Raw genomic sequence first — 19,564 nt, 5'->3', positions numbered from 1 at the left:
TTTGCATGGTTGGTCACGCAAAAAAATTTTGCAAATTTTTTGCTAGTCTGAAAAGTCAGATCATTGGGGAAAAATCCGAAAAGCAGATAAGAGAACAAATTCGGTTTTTGAGGAGTTTGTTAAAGCGAATAAAGCGCGATCAACATCTATACTGTCCAAAAAGAGGAAAAGATAAATGCGACCATCCACCCACGTATCTATGATCGTTGCATCTAAGCACAGATGCTAGATAGGAGTAGCTCTCTCCATCTCCAGCTGCATGCACCCGAGCATAAAAACTTGGCCTAAACCGAGTGTGCGATATATATATGATGTTTTCGCCTGGCCGGCAGGGGCATATATTCTTCCACAGCTAGGAAGAAGAAATCTAATTTCCCGCGTGTCAGCTTCGCTTTCCTTCTCAGTCTCAATTGGTGTTGTCACCTAACCCAGGAATCTCCCATAAATTTCCTCCGGTTGTTGATCATATGTTCAGTAGTACTACACTACAGTAGGTGCTACACCTGCTGTCAGCCTAGCATTGGAACAACTGTGAACTGTCTAATTTACTCTGCTAATGGAGGAAGCAACGGCTGCATCGTGCCCATGCCTATTTTAGTGGCAAGACCAGAGAACATGGCGACCATAATCAGAATTAATAATGCGTCGTGCGTCGTACCTAGGTAGGCTCCCTGCGTCCTGCTTTGCTTTGCTGGCGGTCCTGGCAAAGAAAGGGCAAAATATTACAGTTCGAGGGAGATATAGAGATGCACTAGTTGGCACTTGGCAGACAGGCACCAAAACCAGCTGTGGATAGTTTACTTGCTTCTAGTCGTTAACGCTTTAATTGAAATTTATACTCCTACTCCCTCCGTTCTTAAATATAAATTTTTTTAAAAATTTTTATATGAACTACATATAGATATATATAGACGAATATTAAATTTATACGCTTTAATTGATTTAACGCTAGTCTATATTGAAATCTTTAAAAAGACTTGTATTTATAAACGGAGGACAGTTTACAATGTGTCGATGTCAATGTACCGCCAACGAGTAACATATGTGGAGCACCACTGGCACAACTGGCTCCAAAAACAATCATACTTCTAGCTTAGGACATCTGTAGCCGATCTCTTATATCTTACTAACAATTTAAAAAAAATCAAACATATCGCTCCGATACTTACTATAGAACTTTTCCAATCAACTACAGCCTATGTACCCGCAGAAAAAACTAAAAGCTATTTGACTTAATATAAGTTTTCTAGACTTAAGAAAAGCTTACGTTAAGTCACAGAGGGAGTAGTATATATCACACATAGTGCATGTGTGAGTGAGAGATATTAGTATGTTAACTTCATCGTCGTTATCATAAATTTTGGCTTAGGGCGTCTCCAACGCTGACCCTCAAACCGTTCGCAACCATTTGGACCACGCGGTCCATAGGGCCTGGACGCACTTTCTCTGTAAATCGGAGACAAATGTGAGGGCTTTGTGGGCGTTCAGACAGCACCCATGCTCGTTTCTGACCACCCTGGCCCACCCATACCCCCTCCTTTCTCGCCCGTGCGCGTTCCCCCCTGCGCTAGCTTCCCGCATTTATGTCGTTGTAGAGCGGCCGCTCCATATTGAAGTCGGCCCAGAGCGGAGGCGGCTTCTCACTGGCTCCGTTATTGAAGCGATGCGCCGGACGAGGACGCGCCGCTGCACGTCCGAATAAACACGCCTCCTAGCCGCATTCAAATGTCTCGATTTGACCCACGCGTGTGCCGAGATACCTACTCCGGCCACACGTCGATCCGTTCACAAGCGGGTCGGCATTGACCAGAACATCGGGCAAACTCCTCCCTTCAATCGGATATTTAAAGGAGGTTAGACGCCGGGCAAGAATCTCACCACTCCGCTGCTCTCCATCTCCTATTTCCACCATTTTCTCCACACATTTGATGGCATCCGACGAGCAGGAAGAGCAGTTCTCTAACATCTGAGCAGCTCTCAGCAAAAAAATAAATCGGGTTAGAACGGTATGTGAACAGCAATTTTTTTTACAGACCCTAAATTTGTCTTCTTTGCTGAGAGTTGCTCAGATATCAAAATAAGGTGAAATTTGGAGCGCACCTCACGCATAAACTTATCTACCACACACAAAAATTAGAATTTTTTTAAAAAATTAATTTTTTTAATGTTTTTTACTATTTGTTTTGATTTTTTTCGCAGAGAGGGTCCAGATGAGCTCGGGAGCAGAAACGCCGCACTTTTAATAACCGGTCAAAATACGTGATATTCTTAGGACCGTTGGAGTGGTGATTAACCCTATCCTAGCAATGCTCACAGTACCACTGGAACAATCGAGAGAGCCGCAGAAGGAACGGACACGTACCAAGAACAGTCGCTGGACGCAGCTGTCGCCCTAGGTTGTACTCATGGCGGGGCTTGACTGACTGGGGAACGTGCCGATCCACGGACGCCGTGCCTGCCACCAGCGAGGTGAGGTGCTCTACAGCTAGTACGATCGATGCTTCTTCCTCTTCTTTACGTTTCTTCTTCTTTTCTTGGTCCTTATTGGTACAGCCAGACTCTAGTCGAGGCGAGAGCGAAATGACACGCAGAGTAAGTACATGGACGACGCGAGGAAAGGGAAGTAGGAATCGGCATTCGGGCGTGACATGTCTGCGTCACAGCTCTCGTATCTTTTGTTTCACTTGCCAAAATAATATTCATTCACATGTCACACCAGGCAACCAACTATTTGAAGATATATTAAAAATGATGCTAAAATATTGGCTCCTCAACACGAAAATTGAGCATTGAATCTTCATCTGCATTAATTAGAAGATTGCTCCTCAAAACTACTCCCTCCGTCCCATAATGTAAGAGTGCCAAGAAACGTCTTACATTATGGGACGAAGGGAGTACAATCTTCTGCTAGTATTTATTTTATGATTGTTGATGTTTATGCTGCAAAAGAAATTGCAATCTGCTATTTTTATTATCTCTTTTTTTAGGGTTGCTATTTTTATTATCTCAATGCATGTAATATTTATTTCTTATTATAGCTCATTGCAAACATAAAAATCCCAATAACAAATGACTTGAAATCCTAGCAGTCTCTAGGGGTCTCAATGCATTTTCGAAGAAGGTATGTCCTGTAGTTGAATCCATCCGCCTCTGTCGCCTTCGGTGATTGGTCTCGGTGCTTATATTGGCTCCGGCTATGCAGAAAAGGTGTGAAATTGAGCTAAGCTCACGTCGGGCCTTCGGGTTTTGCGGGTAAGAGAAGTCACCCATCTCTATTCGACATGCCCATAATTTTCAACTTTACCGGTGGTGATTTTATAAGTCTCGGACTTCTTTAATGATGCTACTATAAATGGCCTCTCACCTTTTTCTGAAATTGAAAAAAAGGTTGCGGCTAGAGCAGCAATGGGAGGAGAGGACCTGGACGAGAGGAGGGGCGGTGGTGGCTGCTGGCTGGGAGAAGGGTTGAAGGAAGGAGGGCGGGCCTGTGGAACCCAATCGACCGTCGGCTGACAGACAACCCCTTCCCACCAGACCACCAAAACCCGGAGCGACGACGGCTCTCCAATCCTAGCGATGACCCGATCAAAATCAAGAGCATCTAGCGAAATTGGTTGGCGTTAATCGATTCTCAACTGATTTAGCCCTAGGGAGCTTAGTGATTAAGAAGATCGAAAGATCGCTCGTCGGGACTAACTAGAAAACTTCTTCTCAAGACTACAAACTAAGTAATGGCACGTTTTGCTTTCAAGTCTATAGGCACCTGATATAATTTATTTGATAATTAAAAAATAATTAAAAAACATATATTTTAACAAACTTCACCTTCTGTTGTACTCATATAAAAAATTTCACCAAGGATTAACTTTCACGGCACTCCAAGTGAAAAAAAAATCAACAATATATAAAATTACTATTCATAACTTTTGCCCTTGATCTTTTTTGAGCTGAAGTCGACGGGAGTTTTTCCTTCGCGAAAGTTTTAACGAGTACAATAGAAGGTCAAATTTGTTTTCAAAAAAGTTTCAGATTTTTTTTAACTTTTTTTGTAATTACTAGTTAGTTTCCACATCAGGTGCACATACACCGAGAGCCAATGGGCATTTTCCATGCATTTTAAATTAGACCAGACAAATATGGGTTATATGTGGCAGCAATTGTATCAATAAATTCTTATTTGAAAGAAGTTTTGAATGTTGTAATATTGAAGTCACAAAATATATTTTATATATGAATCTAATCTATGGTAAAATTTTTGGGACTACATATCTTTTCCTTTACTTACACATTGAGATGCGTGCCTGTCAGGCTGATCGAAAAGCGCGCAGAGTATATACATGCCGCACTTTTGCACTGGCCCCGTCTGCAATCGCGGCCATTATTTATTCACGAGGGATTTTATGTTCTCGGACAGGAAGCAGCAATTCGGTTATATACTACACTCTCCCCTGATTTGCATGATTAGCGGGCACAAGCCGCCAATTTGCTTCCATATGTGCTGCCCTAATCCAAGGGCCTGCACCTCAAGTAGTATCCCTCATGCCTCTCTGTCTCTATACTAGGTTTCTTTGCGCAATCTGGATGACATGACTTTATATGGAGTTAAGAGCATCTCCGGCCATTCGGCCTCCAGGGCTTGAGATAGTGCCGCCTAAAGGCGAACCGGCGATAATTTCAGCGCGGGGGCGATTGGGTTCCCAGCCGCCGCATCCAGGTCGTATGGGGACGCCGTTTTTTGAAACATAAAAATCGGCCAAACACGACGCAATTTCGTCCACATTAGGCGATTTCGTTGATATTTGTACAAAAAAACTTAAAAGCACAAACTAAAAACGACTACGCCTAGCCACCGCCGCCCGCCCGCCTTCTACATGTTGAGGAGCCTGTAGAACCGGGTGTAGTTGCCGCCGTCGCCGTGCTGGGTGCCACCGCCGTCCCTGCTGCACCCCTGACCAGCGTCGCTGGTGTGCGGGGGGGTTGGACGGCCCGGGCGCATCCTCGTCTTCGTTGTCGAGGACGATCACGCCGCCCTCCTCGCGTCCACGACACCGAGCGGCGATCTCCTCGAAGGCTCGGCGCTGGCGCTCCATCTGCTCGTGGACGTAGTCCGCCTTCGCCCACTTGAGAGCGGTCTCGTCGGCGGCGGCCATGGCCTGGTGCTCCTTCTTCACGGGGAGCAAACCAGACTCGGTCTTCGGCCGGACGAGGCGGTAGGAAGAAGGACAGGGGCGGCCGCCCGCGTTGATGACATGGGCGCCGCCGCGGGTGCGGTGCCCCAGTGGCGCCTCCAGCGGCTCCGGCTTGACGGGGTGAAGCGCCGGCGAGCCGGAGGACAAAGAGCCAGAGCCCGATAACGACGATGTCGCCGTCTCCATTCACCGCGGCGACGAGAGAGGGAGGGGGCACCGGGTACTCCAGGCGCTGCATGTTGCCAGCCTCGATGTGCTTGAGGACGGCCTCGAGTGTGTGGCCTGGGACGCCCCACCATCGATGTCTTCTGTCGGAGTTCTGGCGGCCGCGCGGCTCGACGCCGTTGGCGGCGGCGATCTTCTCCTCATGGTGCCGCTCGAAGTACGCCATCCACAACGCGTTGTTGTCGGGGGCGTACCACAGTTGGTTCCGTTGTGGCTCCGGCGGCGAAGACCGGACGCGCGCGATTTTGGTTCGCGGGCCGCTCCGGTCGGTGCGGGCGGCACCGGAACGCCGCCGGCGCTGAGCCTCCATGTGCCCGACACCCGCATGTCTGGGGGCGCCGGGTAGGTGGCCTCGTAGACGTTCGCCGCTGCGCCGTCGCCTGGGAAGCGCTCGGCCATTGACGTCGGCGTGGGAGAAGACGGGAGAGAGGTGTCGGCGGCGCGAGGTATAGAGAAGGGCGTCGGTGGCGAGAGCTTGTGCGTTCACTGGCGAGGGAAGACGGCTTTTATAGCCGCGGATGGGCGGTGGCAGTTTTGGCATTGATTCCTGCGGGAACCGAGGCGATAAGGACGACGAAGGCGGTGAGTCGCTGAGTCGGCGGACCCACTCTTTTTCGCACCAAAAAAGTTCCCCCGGCGCTCCCGGACGCCCCCAATGTGCCGGGTTTGGTCTGGGTCCGCCCTCAACAAAATCGGCTGCGGCTGGAGATGCTCTAACCTAGCTAACCCAAAAGGGAAAAGGCAGATAAGAGAACAAATTCGCCCGTTGACGAGTTTGTTAAAGCCAGCTGTGGTGTTGTCCCCCATCAATTTCCTCCGGTTGTTGCACATCGATCATATGCACAGTACTACCACCTGTTGTCAGCCTTGCATTGGAACAACTGTGAACTGTCTAATTTACGCTGCATCGTGCCCATGCTTATTTTAGCACGTACGTACCTTGGCAAGACCAGAGAACATGCCGATCACGATCACAATTAATAAATACGTCGTGCATGCGCCGTACCTAGGTAGGCTCCTGCGTCCTGCTTTGCTTTGCTAGCGCAGCGGTCCTGGCAAACAAAGGACAAAAATTTACAGTTCGAAGGAATATCCGATCTATAGATTAGATGCACTGGTTGGGAGAGAGATACAAGCCAGCTGTGGAGTGGATGGTTTACTTGCTTCTACTCCCTCCGTTTCAAATTACTCGTCGTGATTTTAGTACTTCCTTCGTCCGGAAATACTTGTCATCAAAATGAATAAAAGGGGATGTATCTAGATGTATTTTAGTTTTAGATACATCCTTTTTTGTTTATTTTGATGACAAATATTTTCGGATGGAGGGAGTATAAATTTGAATTAAAACCACGACGAATAATTTGGAACGGAGGGAGTAGCCGTTAACGCTGGCGCGGCTATATGTTTTGGTTCTTGACGTCTGCTCGCTAATTGCAAGTTATACTAGTGGTAGTTTACAGTGTGTCGATGTCAGTGTGGAGCGCCACTCTCGCAACTGGCTCCAAAAACAAATGTCCTTCTCGGCAGGCGGTTTCAGAACGTTTCGAAACAATTATAACACATATAGTAGAAGCAAATACTCCCTCCGTCTCCTTTCTGCAAAGAAAAGAAAAAAGATGATATACTCCACCCCTTCACAAATAAAAGATGTTTTCGATATTTCCATATTGACCACATGCGCATTGAAATAAGCGAAGACACACACTAAAATGTGTATGCACATCCAATTAAAAAAAATAGAACATCTTATATTTGTAAACGGAAGGAGTAGTAGAAATGTAAGTTAGTACATACCCGACCGTACCTAGGCTCGTACTCCCTCTGTTCACAAATACTTGCCGGAGAAATGGATTTATCTAGAAGTATATTAATTCTACATACATCCATTACTTCTCATTTCCACGACAAGTAGTTTCGGACTGAGGGAGTACATAGCACCAGAACCATCGAGAGAGCCGCGGAATGAACGGACACGTGCAAAGGAAGAACAGTCGCTAAGACGCAGCTGTCGTCCTACGTTGTACTACTACCGGCAAAGGATTCAGTGGAGCAACGTGCCGATCCATGGACGCCGGCCGTGCCTGCCTGCCAACCAGCGGGGCGACGAGGTGCTGCACAGCTACGTTTCTTCATCTTCTTTTTCCGTCCATAGCACGACTACGCTAGCGAGCTCACCGGTCGTGGCGACAGCGAAATGACACGAAGATCGAGTAGGTACGTACACGGACGACGTGAGGAAAAAGGGAGAGAGATGGCGATCGGCATCCGGGGTCAGGGGCAGGCCATGGCATGTCTGCGTGACACCCCTCGTGTCTTTTGTTTCAGCCGCCGAAATAAATATTCACATGTCACACAAGGCAACGCACTATTTTGAAGATACGGTGAAAATTGACTTTAACTCGAAGAAGATTGCACCCCTCTACTTCATGGCAAAAAATAAAAGAAATGCTTTACCTCTACTTTAATTAGAAGATTTCTCCCCCCCTGCTTGACTTGGCATGTCCCCTTCTCGAGACTACAATCTTCTGCTATTTATTTTATGATGATTCTAGTGTTATGTTGCAAAAGAAATTCTAGTCTACTTACTATTTTTATTATCTCAATGAATGTAATAATTTGTTCTTATTATAGCTCACTGCAAACATATTTGCACACGACACGTACGCCTGCCACCCCGGTAACAAATGACTTGAAATCCTAGAAGTCTCTAGGAGTCTCGAGGCATTTTCGAAGAAACAATGTCCTGTAGTTGAATCCATCACCCTCCCTCACCTTAGGCGATCGATTTCGGTGCTTACAGGCCGGGGTGACTATGGATCTTTGTGCCTGTGAGGAGATCTGGTCTAGGTTGTTAGCAGTTGGTGTCCTCATGTAGTTGGCCCGGGGTGTGAAGATGTTGGTGCATCAGAATAAGTGCCTCCTTCCTCCATTGCACCAGCACTGGTTTTGGCGTCGTCGGGAGGCCCGGTCCTTTAGGTCATGCGAGTAAATTACCTCACCGGAAGAAAAAAAATGGGAATAACTTACCACCGACGATGCTTTCACATCAGTTCATATGCCGCCGGTGGTCTCTTCAATAACACCCCTCAATGGCGCTTTCGGCATCTAGGTGTGGTTGGGTCTCCTCGCCCGACCTTCAATTTTCTTCTCCGGGATCGATAATTCGTGCTTCGAATCATCACTGTCGATGCCTCCTAGCAACATTCGATGTCTTCTCGTCCATGTTGGCTCCGGCTACGCAGACCAGGTGCAAAAATCGAGCTGAGCTCACGTCGCCCCATCGGGCTGGCGAGTAAGAGAAGTCACCCATCTAATTGGACGTGTCTGTAATTTTAAATGTTACCTGTGTTGATTTTATATGCCTCATTTTGTTTTCTTTGAAATATGTTTCAGACTTTTTTATTGAAGGGATGTCTCAGACTTCTTTAATAATACTACTATATATGGCTTCTCACCTTTTGAAAACAGAAAAGAGAAATGAAATGGCACCTCACTGCAGAAAGAGTGAAGAAAATGTTGGCGTCGGCATCGCGTGGGGCAGCGCTCGAAAACGACCGAGGCGCGCGCGTGTTATCGTTGCTCTGTCTTCCTTGTCAAGCCGGGGAATGAAAACCGCCCGGCCGGGCGAAAAGGACCCGCCTTTGCTCCTGCTCGCCCCATAAATCACGCCGCCCCGCCCAAGACCGACCCAAAAGACTCGTCGAGCTCCCGACTACTTTCCAAGATGGCCATCGCGGAGACGGCAGCGGTGGTGACGACGACGACGGCGTCCGAGACGGCGCCCATGTCCCCGGCCGCGGCGAAGGCCGGGGCGACGATCGGGCCGGCAGCGAGGCGCGGGTGGCTGCGCCGGCTCGTGCCGCGGGAGTACCTGCCACGGAGCCGCCGGTGGAAGCCCCGCGCTGGCGTCGGTGGCGCTGCGGAGGCCGCGGGCGGGGGCGGGGTGGCGGGCCCGTCGTCGTACCGGAGGCTGGCGTCGTCGCTGTCGCGGTCGCTCCGGTGGAAGCGGATGCCGGCGCTGCCGTCCCTCAGCCTGCGCGCCGGGTCGGCGTCGGCGGCGCTGGACGAGGTGGCGTTCCGCGTCATGTACGTCGTGGAGGCCGTCGTGCTAGGCCTCGCGCTCTCCTGCTTCTTCCTCTGCTGCGGCTGCCACATCTAGCCTGCCGCTAGCGCTAGCTATGTACTCTGTTACTGTTTGTTTGTTACTTGCTCTCGGTTCTTTGGTTAGTAATTTTTTCGTTTTGATCGATCGACTACTCTGCTGTAAATTTCCCGCCATGAGGAAAAACCATGGAGAAATTCCCAATCTGCTCAAGATGATTTGCGTCGTTTGGGGAATGGGGATGATGGTGTGATGCAATTTTGTACTGTATGTTCATTTTTGGAGCCGATGAGTTGTTTATTGTAAATCTGTCGCTGTCTCGTGCAAGCACAGCAACAAAAAAGTCTAGCTTTGGGTAGCTGGGGATTGGGAGTGAAGGAGCTGGAGGTCATGGCGATGGAGGAGGCGACAGCGACAGCGACGCCGTTCGGCTTCCCGGCGGAGGTGCGTCCGGGGGCCACGCGGGTGGGGTGGGTCGGCATCGGGGTCATGGGCGGCGCCATGGCCGCGCGCCTCCTGGCCGCCGGGTACGCGGTGACGGCCTACGCGCGCACGCCGGCCAAGGCGGGGGCCCTGGTCGCCGCCGGAGCGCGCCTCGCGGGCTCGCCGGCCTCCGTGGCCGCGGCCTCCGACGTGGTCTTCACCATGGTCGGCAACCCCGGCGACGTCCGCGCCGTCGTCCTGGACGCCGCGTCGGGCGCGCTCGCGGGCCTCCGCCCCGGCGGCGTGCTCGTGGACTGCACCAGCTCCTCCCCGTCCCTCGCGCGCGAGGTCGCCGCGGCCGCGCGCGCCGCCGGCTGCCACGCCGTGGACTGCCCCGTCTCCGGCGGCGACGTCGGCGCGCGGGACGGCACGCTCGCGCTCCTCGCCGGCGGGGACGAGGCCGTGGTGGCCTGGCTCGCCCCGCTCTTCGCGCAACTCGGCCGGCCGACCTATATGGGCCCGCCCGGCAGCGGGCAGAGCAGCAAGATCGCCAACCAGATCGCGGTGGCCGGCGCGGTGGTCGGCCTCGGCGAGTCCCTGGCCTTCGCCGGCGCCGCCGGGCTCGACGAGCGGCTGTTCCTCGGCGCGGTGTCCAAGGGCGCCGCGGGGTCGCGCGTGATGGACATCTTCGGCGAGCGCGCGGTGAGCCGCGACTTCGCGTCCGGGGGCGCCGTGCGGTACATCATCAAGGACCTCGGCATGGCGCTGGAGGTCGGCGACGGCCAGGAGGAGGAGGAGGAGGCCAACGTGCTGCCTGGCTCGGCGCTGTACCGGCAGATGTTCTCGGCCATGTCGGCCAACGGCGACGGCGAGCTGTGCCTGCAGGGGCTGATCACCGTCGTCGAGCGCCTGAACGGCATCCGGAAGTAAGGCAGGGCAGGTGTTCGTCAAAATGCGGCAGCCGGATATGTATCTCATGGTCATGTATTACTAGTTTCCCCTGGACAAAATTCGATCTCTATGTCATCTTCTTAAGCAGCCGGATATGAAATCTTTTAATCGATGTATGTTTCAATAATGTTACTACTTATCATGTTTTCTCCAAAAAAACTGCCGTTTTACATTTGCATCTCCAAAAAACTCACACGTTGCGAAAATTGAGACGATGGTGCACATGGCATCTTCTATTCAGATGCTTGGGATGTGGTACTAATCTGACAGCCGAGGAGCAATCTGCAAACCTTGCAAAATTCCAAGGGCCTCTTGCTCAATTCCAGGTGTCTGTCGGGCATTTGCACCGTGGAAGATAGCATATATCTACACTAGAGCCTTTCCCGGTGCAGTGCACTGCTTCAGTCTCCTTATCTCTTTCACTCCCAAAAATCTCTTCAGCAGCAAGAATGGCAGCGCCGGGCTCCCTAGGACTTCTCCAGGCGCCGTCCTTCGCCGCGGCCAAGTGCCGTCCGGCGGCAGCCACGAGCCGGGGAGCGGCGCGAGCCGTGTTCGCCGTCCGGGCCTCGGCGGGTTCCGCCGCCGCCAAGGACGCCGTGCTCAGGCCCTTCCGTGAGAACAGGGCTCTCAAGGTCTCACTCTATCCATCTTGATACCTTCCGTGCAGTAATAAATTTCCATTGCTTTGATAGGCTCTGATGATAGATGTAGAAGTCATCTCTGGGTCGAAGCGTAGAGCAATAGAAATTCCATTGCTTTGGTATGTATGATGGAATGTTGCTGCTGGGCTCTGACGACAGTGATTGGCCTTTTGCACCCGCAGATCATTTCGGGGCTCCAGAACTTCGACAGGTCCAATGTTGCGTCCGTCGTCACGGCTGCGGATAAGGTGTGGATGCTGTCTGGTGCATTCGTTTTCCATGCTCTGTTTTTTTTTACAGTTTAGCTCTTGCATAGGGATGAAATGTTAACCTATGAACTTTATCTGGGATGGAATAACATAATGATGATTGAGTTTGCTGGTGATGTGCTCTGGAGTTGATAATATTGCCAGCTTAGGTCACTGCTGAGCTTGTCAATCGAGAAGTCCGCAAGTAGAAGGCAGCGTTTGATTAGTACCTAAGCCTCGTCGTTTGTCTGATCAGAAGAATCAGAACCGGCACATAGTATCCTTCACATGGCAGTACATCAATTGTGAATTCTGTTTTGGAGAAGTCATTGTCAATGCAAGTTAATTAGCTGCAGCGACAAAGTATCCTCATCAGATTTAGTCAACGTCAGGGAAATCAGTATCCAGGAAGCAACTGTTTTTATTAGTGTTCAGGAAGCAACTGTTGTTATCAACCCACTCTGATACTCTTTTCCAACTAATAGCTTTTATAATAAGTATTGCTGGAAAACTTTATACGAACCTTTGAAAAAAAACTTATGATAACAAGCGGAATTCAGTACAAGTGCCTCTATTTTGTATCCAAATGTATTCAGGAGGCCAACGCCATGATTTATATTGCTTTGGATATAAAAATGATCCACTTTTTCATATACAACAGCTATATGCCATGAGGCTATTATGTTAATAATCTTGTTGCTGTCCTGCATATATCACAGAAATAATTAAAGGACGACTCATTATCACAAGCTTGTCATCTTGTTTAATGATTGCAGGGAGGTGCTACCCATGTTGATATAGCATGTGACCAGGACTTGGTAAAGCTTGCGCTGGAGCTTACTAACCTTCCGGTGAGCTAACGAATCAGAGTTATCATAAATTGTCAACTGTAGTTCCTGTACCCAATTGTAGAGTTAATGTATGCTAAGTGCATTATGGGAATTGCATATTTGCAGATATGTGTATCGTCTGTGGATCCTTCAGCATTCCAATCTGCGGTAGAGGCTGGCGCGCAAATGGTCAGTCCCTAACTTTGGATGGCACCTGTGCAACAAGGTTCAACTGCATTTTATTTACTATGCTAGCCACTGGCCTTCACAAACTTCTCTCGTGCAGATTGAGATTGGAAACTACGACTCCTTTTACGACGCAGGCATCGAATTCTCTTCTGAGCAAGTAATTTTTTTAGCTTATTGCTATTTAAACTTATCGATTTTGTTATTGGTTCATCTATTTAGTGCTACGAACCATCATTTCTATGTGGGAACTTGAATACACGTTTGATCAATTTCAGATACTGAACCTGACAAGGGAGACAAGGAAGATGCTTCCAGACATCACGTTGTCAGTAACAGTTCCTCACACTCTGAGCCTCCCAGATCAGGTATTATCATCCTCTGTCATTTATTCAGTTACAAGATTTCTTTAAATGACAGTTAACAAGTGCTCTAATACGGAACCCCTCTCTGCAAAATTACAGATGAGACTTGCAGAGCTACTTGAAGAGGAAGGTGCCGATATCATCCAGACTGAAGGAGGGAAGTGTTCTAGTCCGACAAAGCCTGGGGTGCTTGGCCTAATTGAAAAGGTAGCTCAGAAAATGCTAAATTCTCCCTCGGTTCCATAGACCGTTGGTTCAAATTTGTACTAAAACCACGGCAAGATTATGGAACGGAGGGAGTAGAACACATCGTATCAAGTGTTGTTATTTTCTTGTTGCACAAATTCTTAACTAGTATTCAACGAATTGTAGGCAACACCAACATTGGCAGCCGCATACTCCATCTCACGGGCCGTCAGTATACCGGTGATGTGCGCGTCGGGGCTAAGTTCAGTGACTGCACCAATGGCAGTAACCGCAGGAGCCGCCGGTGTGGTATGTATCCTGTATCTCAAACTTCTGCATAATGATGAGAAAGCCATGAGACCATGTGAAGTCTGTTGCTGAAAATAAACCAACACTGATCCAGAACATTCGACCTGCCATGATTTTTTGTGCTGTATACTGAAAGCCGAAATATACTTTTTTTCCTGCCTTCTGGAACATGTGAGTCTTTTTATTCACAGCAACTGATCTTCTCCTCCCCACTGGCTGCAGGGAGTTGGCTCTGCGATTAACAAGCTCAACGACGTCGTGGCGATGATCGCCGAGGTGAGGAGCATCGCGGAGGCTCTGGGGGTGACGGCTTCGAGGAATGTGTCCGAGGAGCTGAGAAGAGTTCACAATTAGTATTACTAGATCGCCACGGCTTTTCTCTGGACAAACTCGAGAAGTCAGCAACGAATATCAGGAGATGTAGTTCCAGCAGTTTAGCATTTCTCCTGTCTGCTTCACATGGTCGTTAGCCAAGTTTGCACAATCATCAAATATTACAGTTGCTGATATATGTTCTTCCTCCATTGTTCATAGTTTCAATCACCTCCATGCAATCTGCCTAGAAGCAAACTCAGTTGCATGCCAGCATAATGGCTAAATAAATTCAGTGCAAAAAAGCACAAGTTTCTACTATATCAACATCGTATACCTGATCAAGAAATTTACTCGACACGCCAGTGAAATTGCCTCTCGAGTCTTTGGTTATCATTCCCACGCCCCCTACATGGTATCCGCATCAAAGGATGCATCAACGAGACCTTCACCGTGTCAGCAGGCGGTGGCATCCAACCATGGTGCTTCACTGTTGATTTTTTTTTTTCGTGAAACTTCCGATCTATTCATCAACCATGGTAGTGCAATGAAAATCAGAAATAAATAAAATTGCATTTAGAGCCATAGACTACCTAGCGACGACTACAATCACTGAAACGAGTCAAAGGCGCACCGCCATCATCGCCCCTTCCTCATCGAAGCCGGGAAAACTTGTTGAAGTAGACACGTTGAGAAGTTATCCTGCTAGGGCCTCATAGTATCACAACATCAGAACTACAACCGCCGACGATGAAGAGAAGCGTAGTTGTCATGCTAGGGCCTCATAGTATCAGCGCATCAGAACTACAACCGCCGACGATGAAGAGAAGCGTAGATCAGAAGGATCCAACATATAGACACATCAACATAGACAAACTAAGACTAAATTTTCTGTTGATTTGTTAGCATAATTCTTTTTTTTTCATATTTTGCTGCTAGAGCGGCAATGGCCAATGCGGTTCTTGTCGATGTTTGAACCAAATTTGCTTCTACATTTGAGGGTGATATTTAATGCTCCATGACCAGATGTTCGACTCAGCTTCCACCCATGTTAATGCTCCCACTCGGTATAATATGTTGATCAAGAGAGACTTTGTGTATTGCCTTGCCACAAAATCTTCAGAATTCTCATTGATTTGAGTTTCAATGTGTGGTCTGCCGCAATTGGCCAAAAAGGATCTTGAATCAATTCCTCAACCCGTTTACTAGAATGGACGCGGAGTTTCTGCTCCCAGGCTCATCAGCACCCCCTCTAAAAAAAATCAAAACAAATGCTAAAAAAAATTCAAAAAATTCCAATTTTTTTTTGGATGGTAGATAATTTGATGCGTGAGGTTTGCACCAAATTTCAACTCATTTAGACATCTGAGCAGCTCTCGGCAAAAAAGACAAAATCGGGGTCTATAGAAATGTTTACTGTTTACGCACTGTTCTGACTCGATTTGTCTTTTTTGCCGAGAGCTGCCAAAATGTCCAAATGAGTTGAAATTTATAGCGGACCTCACGCATCAAATTATCTACCACCCAAAAAATTGATTTTTTTTTTGAATTTTTTTAGTATTTATGTTGATTTGTTTTTCTGAGCGGGAGCATATGAGTCTGGGTACCGAGTTGGATTTCCGTTGCTCAAATCATTAACATGAGTGATGTTAATGATCGATTGTTCTTTACGAGTTGTCACACATCTTGTACCACCGTTGGGTTTCTAATTATGTCTATGTGGATCATCTGATGCAGAGGCCATTGGAAATCCTCCTTTAAAAAAAACCCGATAAGTATCCACAATTTTAGTTTTTAAGCCATGCATCTTCTACTCTACATATGCACCGCTTTTTGAAAGTCTGAACTCCCACCATGGTAATGGTACTTTGCCAAGTGAAGGATGAGCCCTTCAGTTGAGTTGCAAAAGATCCTCATTCGGATAATAGCTTGCTTTTAACGCTCTGGTACAAAGTGAGTCAGGATATGAAATCAACCTACATGCTTCATTTTCCTAACATCGCAAGATTGAAGTAGTGTATATCTCTAAATTTCATTGCACCCTTCTTCTTTGGTACACACGTCTTCATCCAAGCAAAGCAATGCATTCTCTTTTGATTTTCCTTGTCACCCCAACAACGATGTGACATCAAACCAGTAATTCCCTTACATATATTATAGGGATTTTGAAGACCAACATCACATATGAAGGGATAGCTTGTGCCACCACATTGAGAAGCACCTCTTTTCCACTTAAATACAACCTTTTCTTTCCACCCATTGATTCTTTTGCAAACTCTCTCCACTACATATTGAAATAGTCACACCTTTCAGCCCCATTTGACCTAATGTAGTGCAATAGTCATCAAGGAATGTGCATAGAGATGTTGCATTTTGCACATGTGCTTTCATTAGGATAGCGAATCATCTGCATATAGTAAATTCGAAATTTGAGGGCCTCCCGGCATACCTTGGCACAATAGCTAGTGTTTTCTTGCATCTCCAGCATGAGTGAATGGACTTGCTAAACCTTCAGCAAAAAGAATAAAAACGGTAGGGAGATTAGGGGTCTCTTGTCATAGTTCCCTACTAGATTTGATGGTCTGCCTTTCTTGCGAATTAAACTTGAGTTGGTACTCAACTGTGGTAACACATGAGATTATCATCTTGACCCATTAAGGCACAAAACCTAGTCTCGGCATGATTTTCTCTAAAAAAAGAAACCATTTGTGTGGTCATCAGCTTTATGCATATCCAAGATGATGGCACATAGCTCATTCTTTCGATCTATTTAGTTTTTAATTGTGTGAAAGCTTTCATATTCCGGTCTTGCATTGTGTGTGATTAGCATCCCGACACAAATGCACGTTGTGTTGGACTAATAATCTTTGGCAATAACATTTTGATTCTTGACACCAACATTTTAGGTATAATCTTATAGATGACATTGCATAAACTCAGTCATAATCGCAAGATCTTTTGTGGCGATTGTACCTTTGGAATCATCCTTACCATTGTTGTTCCACCCTTCCGGTAACACACCAGAATTTCCCTATGTTGATACCTGCTCCACTAAATCATTCTCTAACATTGGCAAAAGTCGTTCGAAAAATATTGCATGCAACCTTCCATCCCTGTACTTTTAAATCATTGAATTTGTGATGTAAGCTCATGTAGTTTTCCAATCCTATAGGATTCAAGAGGTCACAGCATTACGACCCTATTTCTTCTTCTTTCAAATCCTCTGTTTTATGAATCTCAAGGGTCAAAGTCCCCGCCCCCTATAGGTCTAGCTTAAGTAATAAATACCAAATGCCCATTCAATCCTTTCTTGGAACTACTATACGGCTTTATTGCTTCATTGATTGAAGTACAATCGGCCTTTATTGTTTTTGTTCATTTCCATTTTCTTAAATCTGATGTTCATTATTGTTTCGATGAGTTGAACATTAAATACTTCTTAACACAACAAAGATGGAGTTTAGTTTAGGGTTTCTCTCACGAGCCACCGTGTGGGAGGCATGATGGAACACACTAGTCTCACAGTTTGTGAGAGCTATTTCTTCATTGCTAGAGGGCTCGTTCCACACCATGGGAAAGTATTGTTTTCCTAATTGATATGTCGATATAATTGTAAGCAACAACATATGAAGATGAGAACCATCCGTGAGTGAGAGCATTGAGCTAAAGTGATAACAAATATCGTACATAATAAATCCTTTCATTGCTTTTTTCTTTCTCAACTTTGTACTATCATGACATGTGAAAACATCGTAGCCACTTCATTTCATACTAGTCTACAGTCCAAGAGTACAACAAGATTAGGGCTAGGAAGGAGACCGTACTCCCTTCCACTCCATAAATTTTCCTATGATGAATTAGCACATGATCTGCTTTTTCATTAATAATGGGGAAACAAAACATATATACATAGGTTAAAGCAAAGAAAAAAAAGGAAAACTACCAGGACGGACACAAATGTCCCCGCTCTCACATAGCAAACTACTCCCTCGCCTCCAACATGATACTTAATCCATCATGTTGGGAAACACGGTAATTTCAAAAAAATTCCTACGATCACGCAAGATCTATCTAGGAGATGCATAGCAATGAGAGGGAGAGTGTGTCCATGTACCCTCGTAGACCGAAAGCGGAAGCGTTAAGTAACGCGGTTGATGTAGTCGAACATCTTCGCGATCCAACCGATCAAGTTGTCCTAGAGCTGCGAGCCTGCGGCAATTATTTGGACCGGAGAGAGTATCTTATTTGCCTCTAGAACAAAAAACAAATGTTGCCTTCACATGGTCGTTAGCCAAGTTTGCACATTCATCAAATATTACAGTTGCCGATATATGTTCTTCCTCCATTGTTCATAGTTTCAATCACCTCCATGCAATCTGCCTAGAAGCAAACTCAGTTGCATGCCAGCATAATGGCTAAATAAATTCCGTGCAAAAAAGCACAAGTTTCTACTATATCAACATCGTAGAAGTTGCACATATTGTGATAGAGTGCCCCCCGCGTCACCCTCCCCGAGCGAGGCGACCCGGGAGGTTCCCCACTCCTCCCCCTCCCCGCGAGTTGCCACCTCCCTTCCCCCTCGCCGCTGCCGCCGGCGGGCGCGGCCGGGCGTTGCCCGCGCGGCGCCCCGCAGTCCGGCGGTGGCGGCCCCCCTTCTTCCCCCGTCGTTGGACCCCGGCTCGGGCGAGCGGTCCTGGCGGCGGAGCCCTTCGGTCGGCAGTGTTCCGGCGCGGATCTGGATGGCGGTGGTGCTAAGGCCTTGCCCCTTGGCGACGGTGACGGCCCATGGCTAGTGGCGGCCGGCGGCGCCCGACTGGCCCAGATCTAGGCCCTACGAGCCCGATCTGGTTCAGGACATGCCTCCTGGGGGGCCGCGGTGGGTTGTTCTCTGGTGGTTCTGGCGAGCTCCTCGCCACATGGACGGCGGCTGCTGTGCCGTGACTGCTGCAGCATGGCGGCGGAGCTTCACGGGCCTGTACTGGGCCCGGGCGGACATTTGGTCTGGTGTGCCTCTACTGCTATGCCCGGTCTGCTACCGCCTAAGACGGTGGAGGTTGTTCCCTCCCTCGTGGCTACGGTGCTGCCGGTCGTCCTTGTCTACGGGTGTCCCATTTGGATCCGGCCGGCCTCGCTTCGTTGGCCGTTGTGAAACTACAGCAGTGTCCTTGTGATTGTGCTGGCGCATGTTGGTGGGCGGCGGGTGTGGTGGAGCCGAAGGTTGGTCCTGGGTGGCGGGCGCGAGGGGTCGGGAGAAATCCATGTCGGGTCTTGCCGGCACCAACGCAGTGACGCCTGCGGGCGCCGCCATCCTTCTTGAAGGGCGTCGGGTGACCCTCTCCCCCCTCTACCCTTCGTGTACCGGGAGAAATCCTAGGATTCGTCCGGGCAGCAGCGTCGTCATCGTCGCATTTCTTCTTGAAGGTGGTGCTTGGTACACGGCAACTCGGTGACTTTGGAGCGTGGTGGTTATCTTCGGTGGGCGCAACGGTCGCGGGGTGCTGTAGCTTTCGTTGATCCGGCGTTGTTGGCATTTTTTCTATTATTTTCTCTTGTATTTTCTTTTGGGCGTGATTGTGCTGTTAGCCCCAGCGTTAATC

General features: G+C 48.2%; 3 protein-coding genes across 3 annotated transcripts; all 3 read left to right on the top strand.

Annotated features, from left to right (window-relative positions):
• Positions 1 to 8,994: 8,994 nt before the first annotated feature.
• Positions 8,995 to 9,745, top strand: LOC123146192 (uncharacterized). Its single transcript, XM_044565798.1, has one exon. The coding sequence runs from the start codon at positions 9,139 to 9,141 to the stop codon at positions 9,571 to 9,573; it is 435 nt and encodes a 144-aa protein (XP_044421733.1). The 5' UTR covers positions 8,995 to 9,138; the 3' UTR covers positions 9,574 to 9,745.
• A 143-nt stretch (positions 9,746 to 9,888) lies between these two features.
• On the top strand, positions 9,889 to 11,029 carry LOC123146185 (probable 3-hydroxyisobutyrate dehydrogenase-like 2, mitochondrial). The gene has a single exon (XM_044565782.1). It carries the CDS (start codon positions 9,907 to 9,909, stop codon positions 10,867 to 10,869), a length of 963 nt encoding a protein of 320 aa, XP_044421717.1. The 5' UTR covers positions 9,889 to 9,906; the 3' UTR covers positions 10,870 to 11,029.
• Positions 11,030 to 11,272: 243 nt separating this feature from the next.
• LOC123146186 (uncharacterized protein ycf23) lies at positions 11,273 to 14,288 on the top strand. Its single transcript, XM_044565789.1, has 9 exons — positions 11,273 to 11,522; positions 11,714 to 11,779; positions 12,556 to 12,630; positions 12,736 to 12,798; positions 12,896 to 12,955; positions 13,074 to 13,163; positions 13,260 to 13,367; positions 13,533 to 13,655; positions 13,878 to 14,288. The coding sequence occupies exons 1-9, from the start codon at positions 11,340 to 11,342 to the stop codon at positions 14,007 to 14,009; spliced, it is 900 nt and encodes a 299-aa protein (XP_044421724.1). The 5' UTR covers positions 11,273 to 11,339; the 3' UTR covers positions 14,010 to 14,288.
• The last annotated feature ends 5,276 nt before the right edge of the window (positions 14,289 to 19,564 follow it).

The sequence above is a fragment of the Triticum aestivum genome, chromosome 1B, assembly GCF_018294505.1.
Source record: "Triticum aestivum cultivar Chinese Spring chromosome 1B, IWGSC CS RefSeq v2.1, whole genome shotgun sequence".
In the NCBI taxonomy this organism is placed as follows: Eukaryota; Viridiplantae; Streptophyta; class Magnoliopsida; order Poales; family Poaceae; genus Triticum; species Triticum aestivum.
Note: the sequence above shows the minus strand (reverse complement) of the source record. Positions and strands in the feature narration are given on the sequence as shown.

Bases quoted from the DNA above. Each gene is read 5' to 3' on its own strand.
- LOC123146192 (XM_044565798.1), top strand. From the start codon at position 9,139: ATGGCCATCGCGGAGACGGCAGCGGTGGTGACGACGACGACGGCGTCC.
- LOC123146185 (XM_044565782.1), top strand. From the start codon at position 9,907: ATGGCGATGGAGGAGGCGACAGCGACAGCGACGCCGTTCGGCTTCCCG.
- LOC123146186 (XM_044565789.1), top strand. From the start codon at position 11,340: ATGGCAGCGCCGGGCTCCCTAGGACTTCTCCAGGCGCCGTCCTTCGCC. The intron at 11,523-11,713 runs GTCTCACTCTAT...TTGCACCCGCAG, and splicing joins GTGAGAACAGGGCTCTCAAG to ATCATTTCGGGGCTCCAGAA. The intron at 11,780-12,555 runs GTGTGGATGCTG...TAATGATTGCAG, and splicing joins TCGTCACGGCTGCGGATAAG to GGAGGTGCTACCCATGTTGA.